This window comes from Bos grunniens, chromosome 5, assembly GCF_055505025.1.
Source record: "Bos grunniens cultivar Pamir isolate PY7600 chromosome 5, Bosgru_T2T1.0, whole genome shotgun sequence".
NCBI lineage: Eukaryota > Metazoa > Chordata > Mammalia > Artiodactyla > Bovidae > Bos > Bos grunniens.
The window spans coordinates 107,055,997-107,077,155 of record NC_141169.1 but is presented as its reverse complement, the minus strand read 5'-3'; the positions used below and the strand labels follow the sequence as shown (position 1 = coordinate 107,077,155).

Sequence of the window (21,159 nt, the reverse complement as noted above, 5' to 3'; positions counted from 1 at the left end):
TGGTCCACACGCTAAACACTCACATGTCCCTCACTTTTCCTGCCACCTTTGCAGTTAAGGAGGGTCCTGTGAGTAGCTTCGGACACTGAATGAAGTATCTAAAAACTGGTTCAACACCCTCAATTGTTCTCACTTCCTGCCCTAGTTATTGTGAATCCATGTAAGGAGGTCATTGTTAACCGTTACCTTAGGACTTTGTGGAGTAAAGCCCCTTCCTGATCCATGTCAGACATGTAGCATGAGAGAGAAAACTTTTATGTAGTAAGCCATGGAAACTCCAGGATTAATTTGTTACCATAACTTGGCCTATCCTGACTAATTCAGAATTCTATCATATGAGTTGCCACAACAAAGCATCCTTTTTTATAAAAAACAAAACAAACCAGCATGTTATTTTATATGTTGTCAACAAAAGCTTATCAGTGGTAATTTCCAGCTTATATCTAAACAAAGTTTAAATGAATTCCTTGTTCATTTTATAAACTGTAGGGTAGTCTCTGAACTCTTGAATGAATAACGCAGAATAATGTCCATTCTTTCAAAGAGTCTCATTTTTCAACTGTTTTTTTCCTGATTCTCAACGTTTTTGAAAACATACATGGTTTTTATAGGTAGTTCTTGGATAATTAAACATTTCATATTATTTTAATTTTCTAAATTTTTCCAAAACAATTCTCTCCTCTTATAAAGCTAATTTTTTTAGATGTTTGATTTGACAAATGAATGCAACTCTGAACACAAGGACAAATGGAAATTTATAGCCAAGGGTGGGCTACCCGGAGGCTCAGGGGAAAAGAATCTGCCTGCAATGCAAAAGATGCAGGTTCAATTCCTGGGTCGGGAAGATTCCCTGGAAAAGGAAATTAATTACACCCTACTCCAGTATTCTTGCCTGGAAAATTCCATGGACCGAGGAGCCTGGCGGGCTACAGTGCATAAGATCACAGAGTCACACACAGCTGAGCACACATGCATAGCCAAGGGTGCAGGGTGAAGGATAGAATAGAAAATGAGGTAGAGAACGGAAAATATGACCATGAGGAACTAGGTGAGATATTGGGGGAATGCGGACGGAGAGGAACGTGATTTTATTTACAGAATGGAGGAAGAGGAGTTCGATTAGACATCAAGGGTGGAAGGATTCTCCAGCAAGTGGCTTCGCAGGACTTTTGGTAAAAATCGGGCCCTGCAGGCGAAACAAGAGGCCTAGTCCAGATAAGGGCTGCTGCTGCTGCTGCTGCTGCTAAGTCGCTTCAGTCGTGTCCGACTCTGTGCGACCCCATAGACGGCAGCCCACCAGGCTCCCCCGTCCCTGGGATTCTCCAGGCAAGAACACTGGAGTGGGTTGCCATTTCCTTCTCCAGTGCATGAAAGTGAAAAGTGAAAGTGAAGCCGCTCAGTCATATCCGACTCTTCGCGACCCCATGGACTGCAGCCTACCAGGCTCCTCCGCCCATGGGATTTTCCAGGCAAGAGTACTGGAGTGGGTTGCCAAAGGGCTGCCAGGGGCCAAGCCTAGGACTTTGTGTCCGGAGCAGGTCAGTCTAGGCGGAGGTGGGGGCTGAAGCCGGGTGGGTCTAAGCACACTGCTGACCCCACGCTCCCAGTGCCAGCGGTTAACATAAACCCTAGGACCGAACGTGTCTGGAGCTGTACATCCACGAAGCAGGACTGCTGGCCGCACTCCAGCCTCAAATCAGACTAACCGCAATCGGAGCGGCAGCAGCCTTATCACCGCTGAGCCTCCAGCCCTGGGTTTGCCCCGGCGCGACCCGTCTGCCGGGCTCGGGGCGGGGCCGCCGCACCTGCAGCGCTCCAATCACCGGCCTGCGCGCAGCGGCGCACGCGCCACGGCCCTGGGCGGGATCTGGCCACCCATCAGTCTTCGCGACCTGCCGGGCCTCCGCCTCTCTGATTGGCTGGTCAGGGAGTGACGTAGAGTCCGCCTTCACCTATAGCTGCGGAGCCGGCCGGCGGCGCGGTGCGGAAGCGGCGGGGCTCGGCGGGCGCAGTGCTGGGCAGTGGGCGCAGTGCTGGGCAGTGGGCGCAGTGCTGGGCAGCGGGTGCGGATTCTGGCGGCGCTGAGGTCCTTGGTCCTCTGGCTCCGGGCGTGGGCGGGATGACGCGCTTCGCTCTGACCGTGGTCCGGCAGTGAGTATGGCCGTCGCGGGCTGCCCTTGTCCCTTCCGTGGCGTGCTGCGGGGCTGGGCCGGGGGGACCCAGGATCCGCACCCGCCGCGCCAGTCCTGTCACGTGTGTTCCCCCTCTGCTCGGCCTGGCGATTTCTGGATGTTCCCAGTGAGTTACCCCCTTCCGGCTCTACTGGCCCAGCGACGCTGAGCAGAAGGCCAGGGGTCAGATGTCATCGGTCCCCCAGTACGTGGGGACAGGGATGTCGGAAGGAGTGAGGTCAAGGTCCCGCCCCCCCCCCCCCCCCTCACCCCAGCTTGGGGCCGGCTGAATCCGAAGACACAGTCGAGTCCCCTCACCTCCCGGGCCGCGCGTTAGCCCCCAGCTGGGCCCGCAGGGTCTGCAGCGTGGACCGGCTCGGGGCTGACCTTTCCCCTGCAGGCTCTGCTCCCACTCTGTACCCTCTGTCCCCCAGGCTCGGGTCTGAGATTCTCTTCCCCGCAGAGCTTCGGTCGCTGGGGGAGGAGCTGGGGCCGTGGGGCGGGGGGGGGGGGGGGGGGGTGCGCCTCGCCCTGTTCTCAGCCGCCTGCACCGCCCTCAACAAATATTTTTAACATGCAGCGTTACAGGGAGCCAAATGCTGACATATCTTGCCATGCCTTCCTTTTCCTTTTCGACTCTATGTTTGCCCGGTGTTAACTGAGTTCAGGGCGGTCAGGAGCACAGATTTTTCAAGCAAGGGCGACATAGATTGGAATCTGGGCTCCACCTGGGAGCCTTGTAACCTGGGCTTCCTTTAACCGACTTAATTTACACGACCTCAGTTTCCTGATTTATAAAATGGGGATAGTGATAGCCCCCACCCCACTGGATTAGTGTGATCATTAAATGTTAGAAAGGTAAAGTGCATAGCACTGGGGAGGGGTGGGGAGCGTATATGAGAATTAACGAACTTTTGTTTGTGTTAAGGACAGCTCTGATAAAAATGCAGCGTGTGGTCCAGTATGTGTGTGTGTGGTTAATGGGACCCAGCATTCTGAGTGGCTTCTGTGTATCAGAGGACTGGGTTACGGGTCACTAAGATTCCATTTTTGACTTGTTGGAGCTTGCAAGCAACATCAGAATGGTCTAACCTTGTCAAGCTGCCTTTAGTTGCTGTCTTTTTTTTGGTCCTGTTCTTCCTGAATAGGAAGGTTATCTCAGCTGTTATCTGAAGTTGTCCCTTTAGGACTCACAGGATTTTAATGGCCAAGCGAGAAATGGAGATCCTTTCTCCACCCCATTCCTCTGCATGTTATAGAATGGTTTATTACCATCATGTGACCTTCCAAGAACTTACAGCTACTCCATAGCAGAACAGGAAGTAGTCTTGATGGCACTTTCCTCTTAATTTGCAGCACTTTCTAGATGCCTGACCCAGTGCCTGACATAAAATTGAAGCCCAGAAGCCATAGAAAATCTAGGCTAAACCACCCCTTGAAAAACAAGCTGATCCCTATTTAGATGCTTAATAGACAATTGTTACATGAATGTATATTTTATCCCCTCCTCCCTTCTTAAAAAGGGCTTGAAAGGTGTAAAGTTGTTCCTCAAAGAAATCCTTTGAGGACTTAATTTAAAAATAAGTCTTAATGAATTAGTATTTGCCAGGTACTGTTGTAATTAAATTCTGACTACCATCCAGTGTGGTAAAGAGGGCCTCTCAATTTGCAGATGAGGAAACAGACACAGAGGTCATGTGACTTGCTTAAAATCACGTGATGAGTTGGGGAGGGGGTTTAAACCAAGGTGGTGGTACTGTGGCCCATCCTGTTAACTGCTTTGCCCTTCTGACTCCTATTTTAGAATTAAAGCCTAGTGTTTGTGGATTGCTTGACTATCACCAGCCATTTCAGAAGCTACTTTTTACTTCTTGTGATCTGACTGTGAAGAGTGATAAGAACAGTTTGCTTTGTTCTGTTCTGTTCATGGGAAAGGGCTTCTCTGGTGGTTCAGTGATAAAGAATCCACCTGTAGTGCAGGAGATGCAGGTTTGATCCCTGGGTCGGGAAGATCCACTGGAGGAGGAAATGGCAACCCACTCCAGTAATCTTGCCTGGAAAATCCCATGAACAGAGGAACCTGGTAGGCTGCAGTCCATGGGGTCAAAAAGAGTCGGACGCTACTTAACCATCAAGCACACGGGCATCCATAAGAAACTGCAGAGAAAGTGTTGAAATAATTGATAGGGAATAGTTAGTTTCCTCCTTCAGAATTCTCAAAGCTAAAAATTGATGATTCTTTCAGGAAAAGAAACAAGATGCTAAAAGACGCTTACTCCTTGGAAGGAAAGTTATGACCAACTTAGACAGCATATTAAAAAGCAGAGACATTACTTTGTCAACAAAGGTCTGTCTAGTCAAGGCTATGGTTTTTCCAGTGGTCATGTGTGGATGTGAGAGTTGGACTATAAAGAAAGCTGAGCGCCGAAGAACTGATGCTTTTGAACTGTGGTGTTGGAGAAGACTCTTGAGAGTCCCTTGGACTGCAAGGAGATCCAACCAGTCCATCCTAGGGGAGATCAGTCCTGAGTGTTCATTGGAAGGACTGATGTTGAAGCTGAAACTCCAATACTTTGGCCACCTGATGCAAAGAGCTGACTCTTTGGAAAGACCCTGATCCTGGGAAAGATTGAGGGCAGGAGGAGAAGGGGATGACAGAGGATGAGATGGTTAGATGGCATCACTGACTCAATGGACATGAGTTTGAGTAGACTCTGGGAGTTGGGGATGGACAGGGAGTCCTGGCGTGCTGCAGTCCACGGAGTTGCAAAGAGTCGGACACGACTGAGCGACTGAACTGAATTGAGTTTTATTGAATGGTGACTCTTCTGATAATGGAAGAAAACTTTTTAATTGCAATTTAAGCTCAGCCAAACCCTTTATGAATCTTGTGCTTTAAGCTCAGCCAGATTCTTTATGAATCTTGTGCTGTTACTGTCAGCATGTTGATCTTCATCAACATCCTTGAACGTGAGAGTGCCAGTGTGTATCATTGTTGGAACAGAATACCCCAGATTTCACACTTCAAGTTTACTAATCTGATTGAGCTGTAGTTTCTCATGGTCTTAGAACAGCATTGTTGAAAACCCCAATAAATGCAGAAAAGCCTCTGGTTTCCTCGAAACATTCTTGTAGGTGTTTGCAGTTAGTTGCCTGCCAAACTACTCCATTTCACTTCCATTTTTAGCTAGTTCTTTAAACATTTCTACAAACTAATTTACTTTTAATTCCTGAAAGATGATTAATTAGTATAGGTATTGACAGCAACACTGATTTTGTTTTTTTAATTCTGCCTCTTTTGGCAGTTACTTAGTTTTCATTGAATGCTAATCATTGTTCTAATAGAGCAGGCAAGTTGAATATTGGATCATCTGTAAACTCTTATAAAGATACATGTAATTGCTATGTTCCCGTGATGTGTTTTCTGGGAGTAGGATTGATTAATTGGAAGAGCCTGTGCAGCTAGGACTAATGTAATGTAGATCCAGTGAAAATCCTCACATTCCTAGCCCTTGGAAACTTCGCTATTTTCAAATGAATTAATTGTGGAGGAATCACTGTAAGGCTGTATATTCATGGTTGAATAGCGGGAGAGTACACTCCATTCTCGTGTATACCAGAACATCTACTTTGACAACTCGCCTCAGTTGTACCCTAATGTCCCATGATTTGTCTCTCCTGTGGCAAACCCAAGTACTTGTCTGCTGAATTTGAATTATTTAAAAGGATGTGATTAGGAAATTAAGCTCTCTTACATGGTTTCTAGAGAAGCGCTGTCGAGCATAAACCAGAACTAACAAAATAAAATGTCTTTTAAAGTGAAGAACAGCGTGATAATCCCCCAAACGAACGGTGCATATTTGAGGGCCTATAAATGGCCAGTCATCAGACTTGGCTTCTTGTCATAAGGCTTGGGATTCTTACAGAGTCGGATATCTGTCTTGGAAGTGAATCCCACTGCACATTTTGAAAATGAGTGCTGTTACTCCTGACTCCTTCAAAATATACTCCTCTGACCTTTCCACTCTCCTGATTTTCCCTGTGGCTGCTACAAGCCAAGCTTTGGTTAGGGAAGTGGATTAATAGTAAACCTATTCTAGCCACCCACTTTTCTTTCCCACTCCCCAAATTAGCTATAACCAGTTGCTTCAAGAATTTGTACAAACCTCTCGAGAAATGTTTGGTTTGTAACAAACATTTACAAAGCTGTAAAACTAAATATTTGTGCACATTTTTTTGGGGGGAAAAAATCCTGTTACTAGATTGCTTCTCTGTGATGTTTATAAGGTGATTTGAAAGCAAAATCTGCCCCATAGGATGCCAGTGCGCCCCGCCCTCCCCTGGCCAGCCTCAATCCAGTTGTTTTGTGACAGTGTTTCTCACCCTGTCACTCTTCTGGTTGCTTCAGAATGGGCTGGGTTTGGTTTTGTAATCCCTCAGCGTTGCAGAGCGGAGCAGCTGGGGCCGCTCGAGGACTCGGAAGCCAGGGTGGGGACTGTGGGTCCCTGTACCCCTTTCCGCTCCACTCATGGTCCCCTGGACCTGCTCGCTCAGCCCAGCAGATGAATGGGTGGACTGGCTGTCCTATTTGGTCCTGACATCTGGGAAGTAGTTTTGGTCAACATATTTGAAGATGATTTAACAAAAATTTTCTGTCTGTATATACACTTTTTTTTTTTAATTGGGGTATAATGGCTTTACAGTGTTTTGTTAGTTTCTGCTGTACAACAGTATGAGTCAGATACCAGTACACGTACGTTGCCTCCCTGCCGTCCCTCCCTCCTAGCTTCACGGAGCGCCGAGCTGAGCCCCCTGCCCTGTGCAGCAGCTTTCTCTAGCTATCTGTTGTACACGTGGTGGTGTGTACATCTCGGTGCTACTCAGTTCGTCTGCCCCCCGCCCTCCTCCCCCACCACGTCCACAGATGTGCTTTCTACATCTGTGTCTCTGTTCCTACCTTGCAAGGAGGTGCATCAAGACTTTTTTCTAGATTGCGTATATACGTGTTAATATACAATATTTGTTTTTCTCTTTCCGACTTGCTTCACTCTGTACGACAGGCTCTGGGTTTATCCACATCACTTACAACTGACTCAGATTCATTTCTTTTTATGGCTGAGTGACACTCCATTGTGTATCTGTACATATACTTTGAAAAGTAATATTCTCTGCCTTCAATTCACTGAAGATTTATCTATATACATTTTACTTTGGAACAGTTTGAAATTTTTAGCTCATCAATTCGGTACATAGAATAGACAGCTGCAGATAGTAGTTTAGAGTGTCATTTTTACAGGTTAGATTCTAACGTAGGTACAATGTGCTGTCTTTACAAATATCGTGACCTTTCATTGCTGATTTTTTTCCCCTCATTTCAAAAGTAACCTAATTTGATAATAAAGGCTTTCTCCCTGTGTTTCTATTTTAGTGGAGAAACAAGACTTAACAAGGAGAAAATAATTCAAGGTTGGTATTCTCTGAGTTTTATTGTTTAGCTCTCTCTGTTCATGTTCATGTGAAATGTAGGTTAAAGAGATCTGATAGGGTAGGATGGACCGGGGGCAGGTCTGGACTGTGAGCTGGGATTACGGAATTAAAGCCTGTGGTAACAGAAGTATGATCAGAGTAGATGGTACTCAAGAGGAGTGAGTGTCTTGAGTGAATTGGATGTGAAGACCAGTGGTCTAAATTGTTTGTGGGCGGCTCCAAAGCGACCTCTCAGCTGATTAAGGAGCTGTATTGGGTCTAATTGTCTTCAAATATATCTGCCAGGGTTTAAAATGACTTCATATTTGGAAACAAAAATTTACTGGCTGGTGTTAATGGTATTTTTCCTGCTAAGATATATTATTTTTAGTCGTAAGAAATAAATAGTTTAAAAAGAGAATTCCTGTTCTCACATGGGGTTGTTACTTTATTCTGTCTTGCTCCCCACCCCACCTCAGCCGAGCTTGCTCTGTTAATTTGGGCTCAGGTTCTTTTAATCTCCCTGCGATCCAGCTGGTCTGGCTTCTAAAGAATATCTTTCAGCTAGACATGCTATTTCTGTGCTCTGATGATCCAAGCGTTGAGTTTTGTATTTTGGGGCTAGGGACATCTGGTGTTTGCAGGAGCTGATTTTTAATACCCCACGTGCCTGCCTCCTTCTGCTGGAAACCAGTCTGTTTCCCACTGACCTGGGCCCCACGCAGAGCATCGTCAGGACTCATTACCTTGTTTGTTCATGGGCCCTGCTCACTCGTCTCGTTTCATTTGAAACTGGCAGTAGAACATGAATAAAAGTTTCCATGTTCAGGACCTGTTGTTTAGATTTGTTTTGTGTTCTTTTTCTCACTTCGGAAGTTAGACGCTTAGTCTCCTCAGTCACAGCCACCTCTTTCTTTTAAGTTTTGTCAGCATTCAAGCTTATATGGTTCTGAGTACCGTTTTTGTTGCATGCCTACAGTTTCGATTTATAGTAATCTAGTAAATAGTCAGTACCAAGTATCTTAAATTTCCATTATGATTTATGATTTCTGTAGGTTATTTCGAACTGTTTTTTAAATTTCCAAATGAGTGGACTCTTTGGTTTTGTTCTTCATCTTTTGTGATTGACTTAGAGTGTGATTGCTTTCTGTTTTGACAATATGGCTTACTTGGTAATATGTCTGAAATTGGTTAGCGTGGTCAGTTTTTATAAATTTACTATATGTTTGAGAAAAATCTTTGTTTTCTAATTGTTGGGTTTGGAGTTTGATATCAAATCATTCATCTTGATTTTGTCGTTCAAATCTTCCCCTACTTTACTAGTTTTGTAAGTTTACTCATGTGCCTGTATGACCTAAGGGTCAGTTTATGCATGAGATGTATTGAATTTCCCACTGTGATAGCCAATTCATCCTTAAATACCTTCAATTTTATCAATTTGTGCTTTATATATATATATTCTGCTTTTACATCCTTCGAGACTATTTTATTAGGCACATACAAATTTAAAGATTGCTCTATCTTCCTGGTGAATTGAACCTTATTTATAGTTATCTTCACAATCCTTAGTGAGACTTCTGTCACAAAGTCATGTATTTCTGAGAGTGATATGGCAGCTCAAGCTGTGTGGGGTTGGAATTTTCCTGGTGTGTATTTTCCCATCCCTTTCTTTTCAGCATTGCTGGGTACTGGTCTCCTAAGTGTTAACCTTGTCAATGGTAGGCAGCTGATTCTGGTTCTCTTAAAAAAAAAAAAGCAGTCTTTTTGTTAACTGGTGAGAGTGGTTTAATCCATGTTGACTCTGGTTTCTGGTGTGTTTGGATTTTTCCTTTGTGGTTCTTTTTTTTCCTTCGTTTTCTAATCTTTTCCTTCTCACTCACCTTTACTTCTTAGGTGCCTGCTTTTCTTTCCCTTATCCAACCCACTGTTATCTTGCCTTCTGGCCTTGAAATAAGCCATGTCTGTTCTTTTAATAGTTGTCTTTGTATCTTCACCATTCATACCTAATAAAGTATAAGGTAAATATCCTCTCTCCTGAAAGATGTGTTGGCATGTGCTGTTGTTTTAGTCTCCTGTCCTTTTCACCTGTGCAGCCTAGGCATTATTTTACTTAGTGTTTGTTTAATTTACAGCCATACTTGCCAGCTTCTCCTGTCACCATTTCTTTTGCATCTCGGACCTTCATTCCTGAAGCATCTTTTCTGAGAAGTTCTCTTGTGTAAATCGGTTGGTGGTAAAGATAGTTTCAATCAGTTCTATTCCATGCAGTTCTGTTTCTATTTTCTTTAGTCTTCTTTAGTCCAGTTCTAGACTGATGGTTCTTTTGGAAGCCATTACTCTGCTGGGTTTTTTTATTTTGGCTTCTGTTGCTCCTGTCCAGAGATCTTCTCTCAACCAAATGGTGTCCCATGGTGGATATCCCATCATGGCCATGGTGTCCCATCATATCCCATGGTGTCCCATCTGTCTTTCTCTGTAGCTGTTTTTAAAGTCTTTTTATTTTGGTTTTCTACAGTTTCTCTTACTAAATCTGGTAGGGTTTGTTTTTTTTTTTTAATAATTTATCCTTGGTGTGCATCATGTTTCCTTTATCTGTAGTTTTATGTCTTTCCTGATTTCTGTTCTCCATTTCGCTCTTCCTGTTCTCCATTTCACACTTCCTGTTCTGTTTCATAGTTCCTGTTCTTCATTTCACACTTCCTGTTCTTTGTTTCACACTTCCTATTCTCCATTTCACACTTCCTGTTCTCCATTTCAAACTTCCTATTGTTTCATACTTCCTATTCTCCATTTCACACTTCCTATTGTTTCATACTTCCTATTCTCCATTTCACACTTCCTATTCTCCATTTCACACTTCCTGTTCTGTTTCATAATTCCTTTTCTCCATTTCACACATCCTGTTCTCCATTTCATACTTCCTATTCTTCATTTAGCACTTCCTGTTCCGTTTCATGCTTCTTGTTCTCCATTTCTCTCTCTCTTGAGTTCCCACTGGCTGTAGTTAGGAATCCTTGTCCTTCCTCCATGTCTTAACATGTCTGAGACGTGCTCTTATCTCCTCATATCTGTGGGAAAGGGGCACGGGGGACCACTTCACCCTTACCTTTGGGTTCGTGAAGCTTCTCAGCTTAATGAATTTCCTTTTATCCACTGAGGGATATTTTTTACCTCCACAGCAATTCCGTTTTTCATTGTTAAAAGATTTGTTTAGCTCCTTCAGAAACCTGTCTGGTTTTGAGGACTTGCTGTTGCTTGTCTTTGTGATGCAGAGTGCAGCCTCTGCTGATTCCATGTCTGAAGTACTGGCGGTTCCAAGTCCGTTACCCGTTGTTTCTGCTGACCCTCATTCACGATGGTTTATTGTCCTGTGTGTCATGTCGCTGGCCAAACTGATCTTTGCTCTAAGCTGGTAGAAGGCTTGTTGGCCTTTATGGAGAGTAATTTGCAGTACTGTATGTTACTGAATTTAAACAGTGGAGATAAAGAAGGAAAACTTCTCTAGATGATGATCCAACCACCCAAATACAGCAGCTGGGCCGAGAAGGTAGATCAGAGGCAGCACTAATGAAACAGGCTGGTAAAGCGGTGGGCGGTGCAAGGCAGGGGAGCTGAAGACAGTCTCATCACCCACCAGTTCCCATCAGGCAGACATGCTGGAAAACACTTGGATACCTGAACCTCTATAGGGATTATAGCTTAATTTTGCTTGCTTTTGGTTTTCTGAACAGTTATGTGGAAAGTACTCAAGGAAGTCTTAATAAAATATAAACGCTCTTTATATTCTCTTAGGTATGATTTTTATTTGCATCCGTTATATATATTTGAACGTTATTGTTTCTTCTCTTAATACTGCAGGACAAGGAATAGATGAGCCTCTTTCAGAAACTGGATTTAAACAAGCAGCTGCTGCTGGTATATTTCTTAAAGATGTGAAGTTTACTCATGTTTTCTCCAGTGACCTTACAAGGACAAAGCAGGTAAGTTTAGTCAAGGATGAGGCTCGTAAATCAAAAGTTTCAACAGTTGTACCTTGAAAAATTTCCTCCCAGAGTTCATAGAGAATTAAATCGCACATAAACATCATCCCCAATCCTCTCCTCGCTGACAGAAGTTCTTTTTATTTCACTTTTATATTTTATTTTATTTTGGTAATTTAATCAGAGCAGCTTGGGGGGAAATGTCTAACAAAATGCCAAAAAAAGGCAAAGAGGGTGTTGTGAGAGAAACCCAGTGGAAACACCAAAGATTTAACGATTGAGATATCAGATATTGAAACTCAGATAGAGTTTAAAAAGCAGTTATGTTGCTATAAAGAAATGAAAGATGTGTGAAATAGCTTTAGGGAGCAGATTACTATAAAAACAATCCCAGAGGTTTGAAAAAACCAAATCAACTTCTGAAAGCTAAGGGAAGGAGACTTTAGTGACAACCATGGGGGAATAACAGGGCTGGAATGTAGCCTCCCCCAACAAACAACCAGAAAACAAGACAAAACCTGTGAGACAACTGTTTTCAGATAGTGGACTCCAGGAAGCTTGGGCTGCAGTCTCAGATGGGGTGAAACAAAGGGGATGAGCCCTCAGTCGTCGTGGTTTTCTGACTAAAGTGATCTCCAGACTTCTGCAAAAGCAGCCAGCTGGAGGTCATTGGTCTCCGAGTTGAGGGAACAAAGCTTAGAATTTGGAAGGCTTAAGGAACTAAAATCTGTGGGCGTGCTGGAGGGAGAAATGCACAGAGAAGACTCTAGACACGTGTATAGAAGTCCTCATCAGTCTCTGGTGAACAGTTAGTCTGCACAGGTGTGGCTGGAACCACATGAGGGCAGAAAACGGAACTCTGGGGGAGAACAGTTGCTGGGGTGTGGTTGTCCAGTTGATTCCTGGGGCCCACACAAAGTGGGGAGGTGTGAGAGCTCCCACAGCACAAGTGGAGGCTTTGCTGAATACAGAGAGTGTGTCACCCCATCACCGTGAGGCTAAACTGCCCTCAGAGGAGCATAACGAGGGGAGAAGTAGGAGGCGGCAGAAGCAACTCCATCTTCTAGAGATGAAAAAGGCAGTGTTCTGAAATGATAATTCCACAGGGTGGGATTAGCAGTAGGTTAGACACTGTAGATGGAGAAGGCAATGGCACCCCACTCCAGTACTCTTGCCTGGAAAATCCCATGGATGGAGGAGCCTGGTAGGCTGCAGTCCATGAGGTCGCTAAGAGTCGGACACGACTGAGCGACTTCACGTTGACTTTTCACTTCCATGCATTGGAGAAGGAAATGGCAACCCACTCCAGTGTTCTTGCCTGGAGAATCCCAGGGACGGCGGGGCCTGGTGGGCTGCCGTCTATGGGGTCGCACAGAGTCGGACACAACTGAAGCGACTTAGCAGCAGCAGCAGCAACAGACACTGTAGAAGAGGAGGTCAGTGAATGTGAAGACGTGGAAACTGAACATTCCAAAATTAACTGTGGAAGGAAAAAAGGCTGGAAAAGGAAAAATGAAGAGTCTCTGAACTGTGGGACAGTACCAGGCAGTGCAGACTTCAACATATAGTTGAAGTCTCAAAAGGGAAACAGGGAAGAGAGTTGGGGTGAGTGTGAAGGTAAAAGATACTTTGAAGAAATGACAACCCTGCAGTGCTTTCGAAAATTAAGGTAAAATAAAGACTTTCTCTTTCAAGCGTGAGTTGAGGGACCCACACTCACATGCTCAGTTGTTTTTGTAAGTGTTTTTGGTCAGTTGGACTTTGACAGAGATGCCAAGATAATTCTGTGTTTGAAAGGGTGGTCTTTTCAATAAAAGGTGTTGAAACAATGGGCCAGCCATCTGGAAAAACATGACATGTGACTCTTGCCTACACAGTACACAAAAACTAACTTGCAGCCCATCATAGAACAAGTCTAAAAGCTAAAGCTATGGGGCTTCTATAAGAAAACACAGGAGAAAGGTCTTTATGAAAGTTTTTTGGGACAAAGCATAAATAAGACACATAGAGGGAGAAAATTATAAATGTGTATGTTATATATGTGTGTATATATCTGACACATATATATTTGTCAGTAAATAACTTTTTATAAGTGATTGATCTACAACCTTTATTATATTAATATATATACCTTTTCCAATAAGATTTTTGCTTTCATGTATTCTTGCTATTAATTAGTGCCTTTTCTTTTCAGCTTAAAGAAGCCCCATATATATTTCTTGTAGGGCTGGTTTCGTGGTGATGAACTCCTTTAGTTTTTGTTTGTCTGGAAAACTCTTGATCTTGTCTTCAATTCCGAGCAACCTTGCTGGGTAGAGTGTTTTTAGCTGGAATTCTCAGCACTTTGAGTATGTCACACCACTACCTCTGACCTGTAAGATTTCTACTAGAAAATCTACTATTAGCCTTTTGGGGTTTTCCTTGTCCTTGGGAGGAGGTGAGTTGAGAGTCTTCCTATGATACCATCCTGAGCCCTCCCAGAATGATTTTTTTCGGGGGGCGGGGTGCGTGTCATACAGAACCTTAGTTCCCCAACCAAGGGTCTGAACAGTGCCCCCTGCAATGGAAGCATGCCCCGACCATTGGCGTGCTAGGGGATTCCCCAGTAATGATTATTTTTATGAGAAAAGAAATGGTTGTCTTTTGATTTGCAGACCGTGCATGGGATTTTGGAGAAGAGCAAATTTTGCAAAGATATGACAGTAAAGTATGATTCAAGACTCCGAGAAAGGGTAAGTATTAATAGCTTACTTATATGTTGTTCTTCTACCATAAAATATCACTACAGCAACTCAGTTTATCCCATGGCTAGAAATCAAATGCCTTCCTGCTTGGGATGTGAAATTGGCTATTACATGAAGAATCTACTGTGTGGCAGTTACTCTTACTTGCTCTCGTGAATAGTGTCTTATTTAATCATTAAAATCGTAGGCGAGAGGCATCTTAAATTATAAAAGCAAGGCATACTTGTGAGGACTTAGTACAGAAGAGTTTAAAAGTGAAAAGTTCTCTTCCCAGCCTCTGATCCTTCTACATCAACACTGGTTGTTAGTGGTCTCTTTGGTCTTCTGATTTAATGACTTATGAAAGGTGTCATTTTAATCTTTCTTACTATGGGATTCCTGAGAAGGTAGATTTTCCGTGTCTCTTGGCCATTGGTATTTCCTCTGTGACTTGTGCATTTTGCTAAGTCTTGATTTTTAAGAGCCTAAACAGCTAACGAGCTATGAAGTCACATGGACCTGGGTTTGCATCTTTTCAGAGGAGATAGGATAAAGTAAGCTGAAAGTGTGCTGTAAACATGTACTTAATTGTCTGTGAATTGCAAATTCCCCTTGAGGCACTTTTGTCTGTTGGATCATTGCAGAAATATGGGGCTGCAGAAGGCAGGCCGCTGAGCGAGCTGAGGGCCATGGCCAAAGCGGCGGGGGAGGAGTGCCCAGCGTTCACACCGCCTGGAGGAGAGACCTTGGACCAGGTATGCAGCCTGGGGGAAAGTGGCTGTGTCCACGAGCTGGTCGACATCCGAGTAGCTGAAACCTGACTCCTCTTTGTGAGCGAGATGTTTCTGAGTTTTAGCTAAGCAATTTGCAAGTTGTTCGATTCACAGAACAACTCTGCATGATACCATTTTTCCCCCCTTTTAACCTGTCCTGTCTCGTTTATTAATTTGGCATCATTACTGATCATGAATTTGAGGAAATGGGTTGTTAGATGGTCTTGTTAAGAATGGGGAGCAGCAGTCTTTGCAGTGACAGGGGGGTCAGTGAAGCAGGTGTGTGCCGCTCAGGGAGGGCAGCCGATAGAGGCCGTCACGCCTCCCCCGCCCCCACCCCTCCAGGTGACATCATATCCCCTGGAGTGTTCTGCTGCTCAGGTGTGTTACGGGTGGTCGTCTCCCCCATTTTTAATTTTCGTAGTTCCCTTGTAAGGACTTTGCAGAGTTCAGCGAGGGCCGGCCTTTCATCCTTGCTGTCATTGAGCTTCAGAAGCGTTGGACGTGGTTTCCTAGGTGACGCTGTTTCATGACCTTCTGTTTGCTTCAAGTCAGGAGTTGGGCATTGTAGCTTACTCACCTTTGCCCCCAAAGTGCTCTCATGGTTCCAGAAATATATTAGGCGCTTACTTACTAGTATCAGTGGAAGTACTGATTGAATGAATAGAGTTTCATCTGCTTCTGTGGTATTACTGACTTACAGAAAAATCAGTTCTGTTTATATCCTAAGTGTTATTCAGTCAGTTGTGTCCAACTCTTTTTGACCCCATGGACGGTAGCCCGCCAGGCTCCTCTGTCTATAGAATTCTTCAGGCAAGAATACTGGAGTGGGTTGCCATTCCCTTCTTCAGGGGATCTTCCTGACGCAGGGATTGAACCCGGGTCTCCTCCATTGCAGGCACATTCTTTACCATCTGAGCCACCAGGGAAGCCTGTTTATGTCTTAAGATAGTCATTAATGTCAGTTTATTTCACCTTTTTTTTTTTCTTTCATTGCAGCTGAAAAGGCGTGGGAAAGACTTTTTTGAATTTCTTTGTCAACTGATCCTGAAAGAAGCCGATCAGAATGAACAGTTTTCCCAGGAAGCCCCGAGCAGCTGTCTGGAAAGTTCCCTGGCAGAGATATTTCCTTTAGGGAAGAACTGTGCCTCCACGTTTAACTCTGACAGCGGCACCCCGGGCCTAGCAGCCAGTGTCTTAGTCGTGAGTCATGGCGCCTACATACGAAGCCTGTTGGATTACTTTCTGACTGACCTCAAGTGCTCGTTCCCAGCGACTCTGAGCAGGTCCGAGCTCACGTCAGTCAGCCCTAACACAGGGATGACTGTCTTCATCCTAAACTTTGAGAAAGGAGGCAAAGGGAGACCAACTGCCCAGTGTGTGTGTGTGAACCTCCAGGGCCACCTGGCCGGGGTGAACAAAACTCCCTAAATCTGAATCATCTGCATGGAAATCAGCACATGTGAGCCTCTGAGGGAGTGCCTCTTGACTTTACTTCCGTCCTCTGCTAATGCAGATTTGGAAACAGTTAAAAAGCTGTCTGTTACAGCAGGTTATAAAACTCGAGTGGAATCAGAGCCATGTAAAACACTAATAGAAAACCATCGAAAATGGACTTCTTTGGTGCAAGTACAGTTGGAATTTTCCAGGGTAATTTTACCACCCTGCTCAGTGACCTCTCTGTATTGTAAATGGATGAGGGAACTCAGTATTGTGAATTGAGGCATGAATAACCCTGTTACTATGGTTTGGGGGTTTTTTTTGTTTTTTTTTTTTTCACCTTTTTAATATCTTTTTTTTTTTTTTTAATGTTTTTCTTTTATGTCTGAAAAATCTAACTTGTTTTCTTGGTATGATACTGTATTTTTTTTTTTTTTTCTTTTGCTGTCTTCATCCAGTGCTTGGAAGAGGGTACTTGTAATTTCCACTCCATATTTATGTGACAGATGTTATATTCAAAAAGTCCTTAAAGGAAACCTGCTATCATAGTTTACGTAAAAGCAAATGACACTAAATCTTTACTATGGAAATCAACTGTTGTAACTGTGGATTCTGGAGGGTTTGAGATATAGATGAATGTGGCTTGTAGTTTCAGAACAGTATACTGAGGAACAACCATCACCTATTACAGAATTTTCAAGAGGGAATCAAAGCAGGAGAAACAAAAAGAGCAGACCTTTCATATCTAACCTGTGGGCTGAAGAATTTAGTTTGAACATGGTGCTTAAGAAAGCACACAGTTGCTGATTTGCTTCAAAGCAGTAGGGATTTGTTCAAGATGAGGTTTCCTCTCTTTTCCACCAGATGGTGCTAGAGAAAAGGGATTTGGGTTATCACCGACTTCATAGACCTGAGTTTGAGCAAGCTCAGGAAGTTGGTGATGGACAGGGAAGCCTGGCACGCTGCTGTCGTTGGGGTCGCAAAGAGTCAGACAGGACTGAGCAACGGAACTGAACTGAAATTCTGTGCAACAGATGGGGGTCCCTCTGAAGTCCTCGTCTCCATGGAGAAAGTGTTTTCCATGCAGTTTTGCTTATAAATAGTCATGTTGATGAATGCTGTGAGCCTCAGCTCACAAGAGGGTAAGACTGAGTCTGTCCGTCACTTAAGGCTAAAGTCACACTTAGACGTGCGTCAGGTTTAGGATCACGCAGTCCTCAGTGTGTCCAGTGCCACCGGTGTCCTGGAACGGAGGATGTGGTCGCGCACAGGGAGCTCACTGCAGACAGCTGGCAAGTAATCAGAAAAGGACAAATAAATGCCCACTCCCCCACCCTCCAGAAGTAATAACTAACGCCCTCCTTTTTTAAATAATGCACTGAGATGGAAGTAAAGTTCCTCTAAGCAGCCGTCACTGCCCTGTTGCCTCCTGTTCTCCACAGAGGCGGCCAGCACCACGGGTCTGCACTCCCACCCGTCCTTCACATGGCTGCCTGGTATCATCAGGGAACGCTATCATTCTGGCGTTTTACAAATGGACACAGCATCGGTCTATTCTGACTTCTCACTTCCTGTGTGTATCTTGGGGCTCTATACTGGTGTGTACAGACCTGGTCACTTCTCTAACCACTGTATTCTGCAGAATAAGCACAGTACGTTTTATTTCTTTATTCTCCCATCAGTGGATGTTTTGGTTTATTCACCATTTTCTGAATAGAAACAGTGCTTCAGGGAGTGGTCTTGTGCTGTGTCAGAGAAAGCGTGTATCCCCAGCCTGACAGGAGCCAGTATTCTACAGAACAGAGGTTTTTCAGTCTCACTGGAAGTATTTCAAAAGCTCCTGGTCTCCACATCTTTGGCAACACTGGATTTTGTCTGGTGAAATTGTTTTAATCTGACGAGTGAAGGCTATGCCCCTGTGTTAATGAGCTCTTCTGTGACTGCTGGAGTCTGGGCATTTGTGTGTGTGTGTGCATCTTGACCATGGGGTTCCCTCTCTGGCAAGTCATCAGTCCGCATGCATTCTTGGTCTGGCTTTCTGTTCGGCTGCGTAGCTTTTTTGTGGTGAGTTATAGGAGGCCTTGAAGATGTCCTCCAGTTCACTCATCTCTTGTGTATGCCACCATACACCTTTTTCATATGTGTGTCTTTTTTTATTTTGAAGTCAAACGGATATACGCTATTGTTTATGATTTGGGGGAGTTGGGGGTGTCTTTAAGAAGCTTTTCCTACCATGAGGTCATATCCTAATCTCCTTTTTCTTACAGTGTTAAGGAGTTTTCTGAATGTTTCCTCTCATCATCTGGAATTTGTTTTTGAATACTGTAAAGTCAGAATTCTGTTTTAGATATTTTTTCCCATGTGGTGAACGGTTACCAAGTCTTTCTTTTCCCAGTTGGTTCCTGATTCTCAGGCAAACCCCCACGCACCCACATGTGCTAGAGGGAGTGGACTTTGCCCCAGTTCAGGGAGCTCTGGGTTCCCATGCGGGCTTCCCGGGTGGTTCAGCTGTAAAGAATCCACCTGCGATGCAGGAGACTTGAGTTCAGTCCCTGGGTTGGCAAGATCCCCTGGCAAAGGAAATGGGAACCCAGTAAAGCACGCTAGTATACTTGCCTGGGAAATCCCACGGGCAGAGGAGCCTGGTGGGCTCCAGTCCGTGGGGTTGCAAACAGTCGGACATGACTTAGCCACTAAACAACAACTCTGTTCCCGTAGGACTGTCACTCTCAGTTACTGCAGCTTCATGGCCAGGTACTCTGTACGGGGAGCACCTCTATTCTGTACACGTGTTGGAATCAGTTCATTAATTTCCAGAAAAACTCTGTTGCAATTATAACTGGAATCGCATGCCTGTGTTCAATTAGTCATTCGGTAGATTTATTTTGTGCATGGCACATACATGCCAGGCTGTCACAAGAACTATTAGAGCTATTCTAAGAACTGCGAATATATAGCAATGAACAGAAAAATAGACCATCCTTGTGGAAGCCGTACTCTGTCCAGGAAGATGAATACAGGACCTGTCAGTGGGCTCTTTGCAGTGGAGGGAAATGAAGCGGGAAGACCCGAGGGAGGCGTGCGGCTTTATTTGAGGGATGCCGGGAGGGTTCCCACAGGTGGGAGCAGAAGGTGGGATCCAAAGACTGAAACCAAGAGTGAACTCTGCCCGTCTGTGGGAGGAGACGAGCAACCCAGATGGAGATGGGGACAGGGACGGAGGAGGAAGGGTCAAGCTCTGTGTGGGACCCAGGCTGGTGTGGGGGGAGCAGGTACTGGGAAGTCTGGGTGGGCGACAGGAGAAGGGAGCAGAAAGCAGAAGGGATGAGGGAGGGAGGCCTGGCTTAAGGGCTGGGGCTCATCTGTTGATGGGTTAATGTCTGATGGGACCAGGCGGCAACATGGGGAAGATCCGTGGTCAGTAGACTTGCGTTCAGCTTCTAGTAGTTTTGTGGCTGAGTGAGTCTCTTCGTGTCCCCGAGCTTCTATTTCCTTATATTAAGTGGAGAATAATTATAACAAAGTGTGTGTGTGTGTTGGTAACCTTTTGCTTTTGATATGTCATGCCCACAGAAAAGTGGCAAGAATAATACAAGAAACTCCTCATGTTAATCTCTTCACCCAGATTCACCACTTGCTTACATTTTGAGCCATTTGTTTTGTCCTGCAGGCTCATGGGTATGTTTTCCCCCTGAAACACTGGAGAGCAATCTGGAGATCCCATGCCCTTTCCCCTGCAAAATTTCAGTGTGTTGAAAGTGTTAGTCACTCAGTCGTGTCCGACTCTGCCACCGCATGGACTGTAGCCCACCAGGCTGCTCTGTCCATGGGATTCTCCAGGCAAGAATACTGGAGTGGGTTGTCATTTCCTCTTCCAGGGGGTCTTCCCGACCCAGGGACCAAACCCAGGTCTCCCGTGTCTCCTGTACTGCAGGTGGATTCTTCCTGCAAATTCTTCCTGTAGCCATCCCCAAATCACAGTTTGACTGTGATTACCTTTGTTGTTATTTTTCTTGAGGTTTGATGAACTTCTTGTATCAGTACGTTCATTTTTCATCAGTTTTGGGGAAGTTTCAGTCATTGTATCTTCAAATAATATTCCTCAACTTTTTCTGTACCTTTCCTGGAACTCCACTTACACATATTTTGGACAATTTGATACTGTCACACAAATCATTGAGACACCGGTCATGATTTTTTTTAACGTATTTATTCTTTCTTCAGATTAAGAGTATATGTTGACTTTATTATCTTCAATGGCTATTTATCTGCTTAATAAATTTATTATTTCAGATATTGTATCTTTCAATTCTTGATTTCTACTTGGTTCTTTATTATTTCTTTTCTCTGATCTGTTTATTCCTTAGTACCATTCTTTCCTTTTAAATCCTTAAATATATTTATCATAACTGCTTCAAAGTTCCTGTCACTGATTCCAGGATCTGGCTCATCTAATGGCTGGTCTCTAGTGATTGCATTTTCTCTGGACTGTGGGCCGTTTCCCCTTATTTTGTCCAGAGCCTGGAATGTGTCGTCTTCCTTCAGAGGGTTACTGGGATCTTGATGTTGTTGTGTCTGTGGGTATTTTTCAAATAGAAAATTTTCT

General features: G+C 44.4%; 1 protein-coding gene across 10 annotated transcripts; it reads left to right on the top strand.

Moving 5' to 3' along the window:
- Positions 1-1,983: 1,983 nt before the first annotated feature.
- TIGAR (TP53 induced glycolysis regulatory phosphatase) lies at positions 1,984-20,847 on the top strand. Of its 10 annotated transcripts, none has more exons than XM_086402376.1 (7): positions 1,984-2,151; positions 7,600-7,637; positions 11,496-11,617; positions 13,843-14,054; positions 14,272-14,349; positions 14,985-15,095; positions 16,113-20,847. In XM_086402376.1, the coding sequence occupies exons 5-7, from the start codon at positions 14,314-14,316 to the stop codon at positions 16,542-16,544; spliced, it is 579 nt and encodes a 192-aa protein (XP_086258502.1). In that variant the 5' UTR covers positions 1,984-2,151; positions 7,600-7,637; positions 11,496-11,617; positions 13,843-14,054; positions 14,272-14,313; the 3' UTR covers positions 16,545-20,847. The 10 variants fall into 10 exon arrangements, with proteins under 10 accessions (XP_086258502.1, XP_086258506.1, XP_086258505.1 ...); XM_086402380.1 differs by having other exon boundaries at positions 1,984-2,376; positions 13,843-13,991; XM_086402379.1 differs by having other exon boundaries at positions 1,984-3,029; positions 13,843-13,991.
- Positions 20,848-21,159: the final 312 nt, after the last annotated feature.

Bases quoted from the DNA above. Each gene is read 5' to 3' on its own strand.
- TIGAR (XM_086402373.1), top strand. From the start codon at position 2,120: ATGACGCGCTTCGCTCTGACCGTGGTCCGGCA. The intron at 7,638-11,495 runs GTTGGTATTCTC...TTAATACTGCAG, and splicing joins CAAGGAGAAAATAATTCAAG to GACAAGGAATAGATGAGCCT. The intron at 15,096-16,112 runs GTATGCAGCCTG...CTTTCATTGCAG, and splicing joins GAGGAGAGACCTTGGACCAG to CTGAAAAGGCGTGGGAAAGA.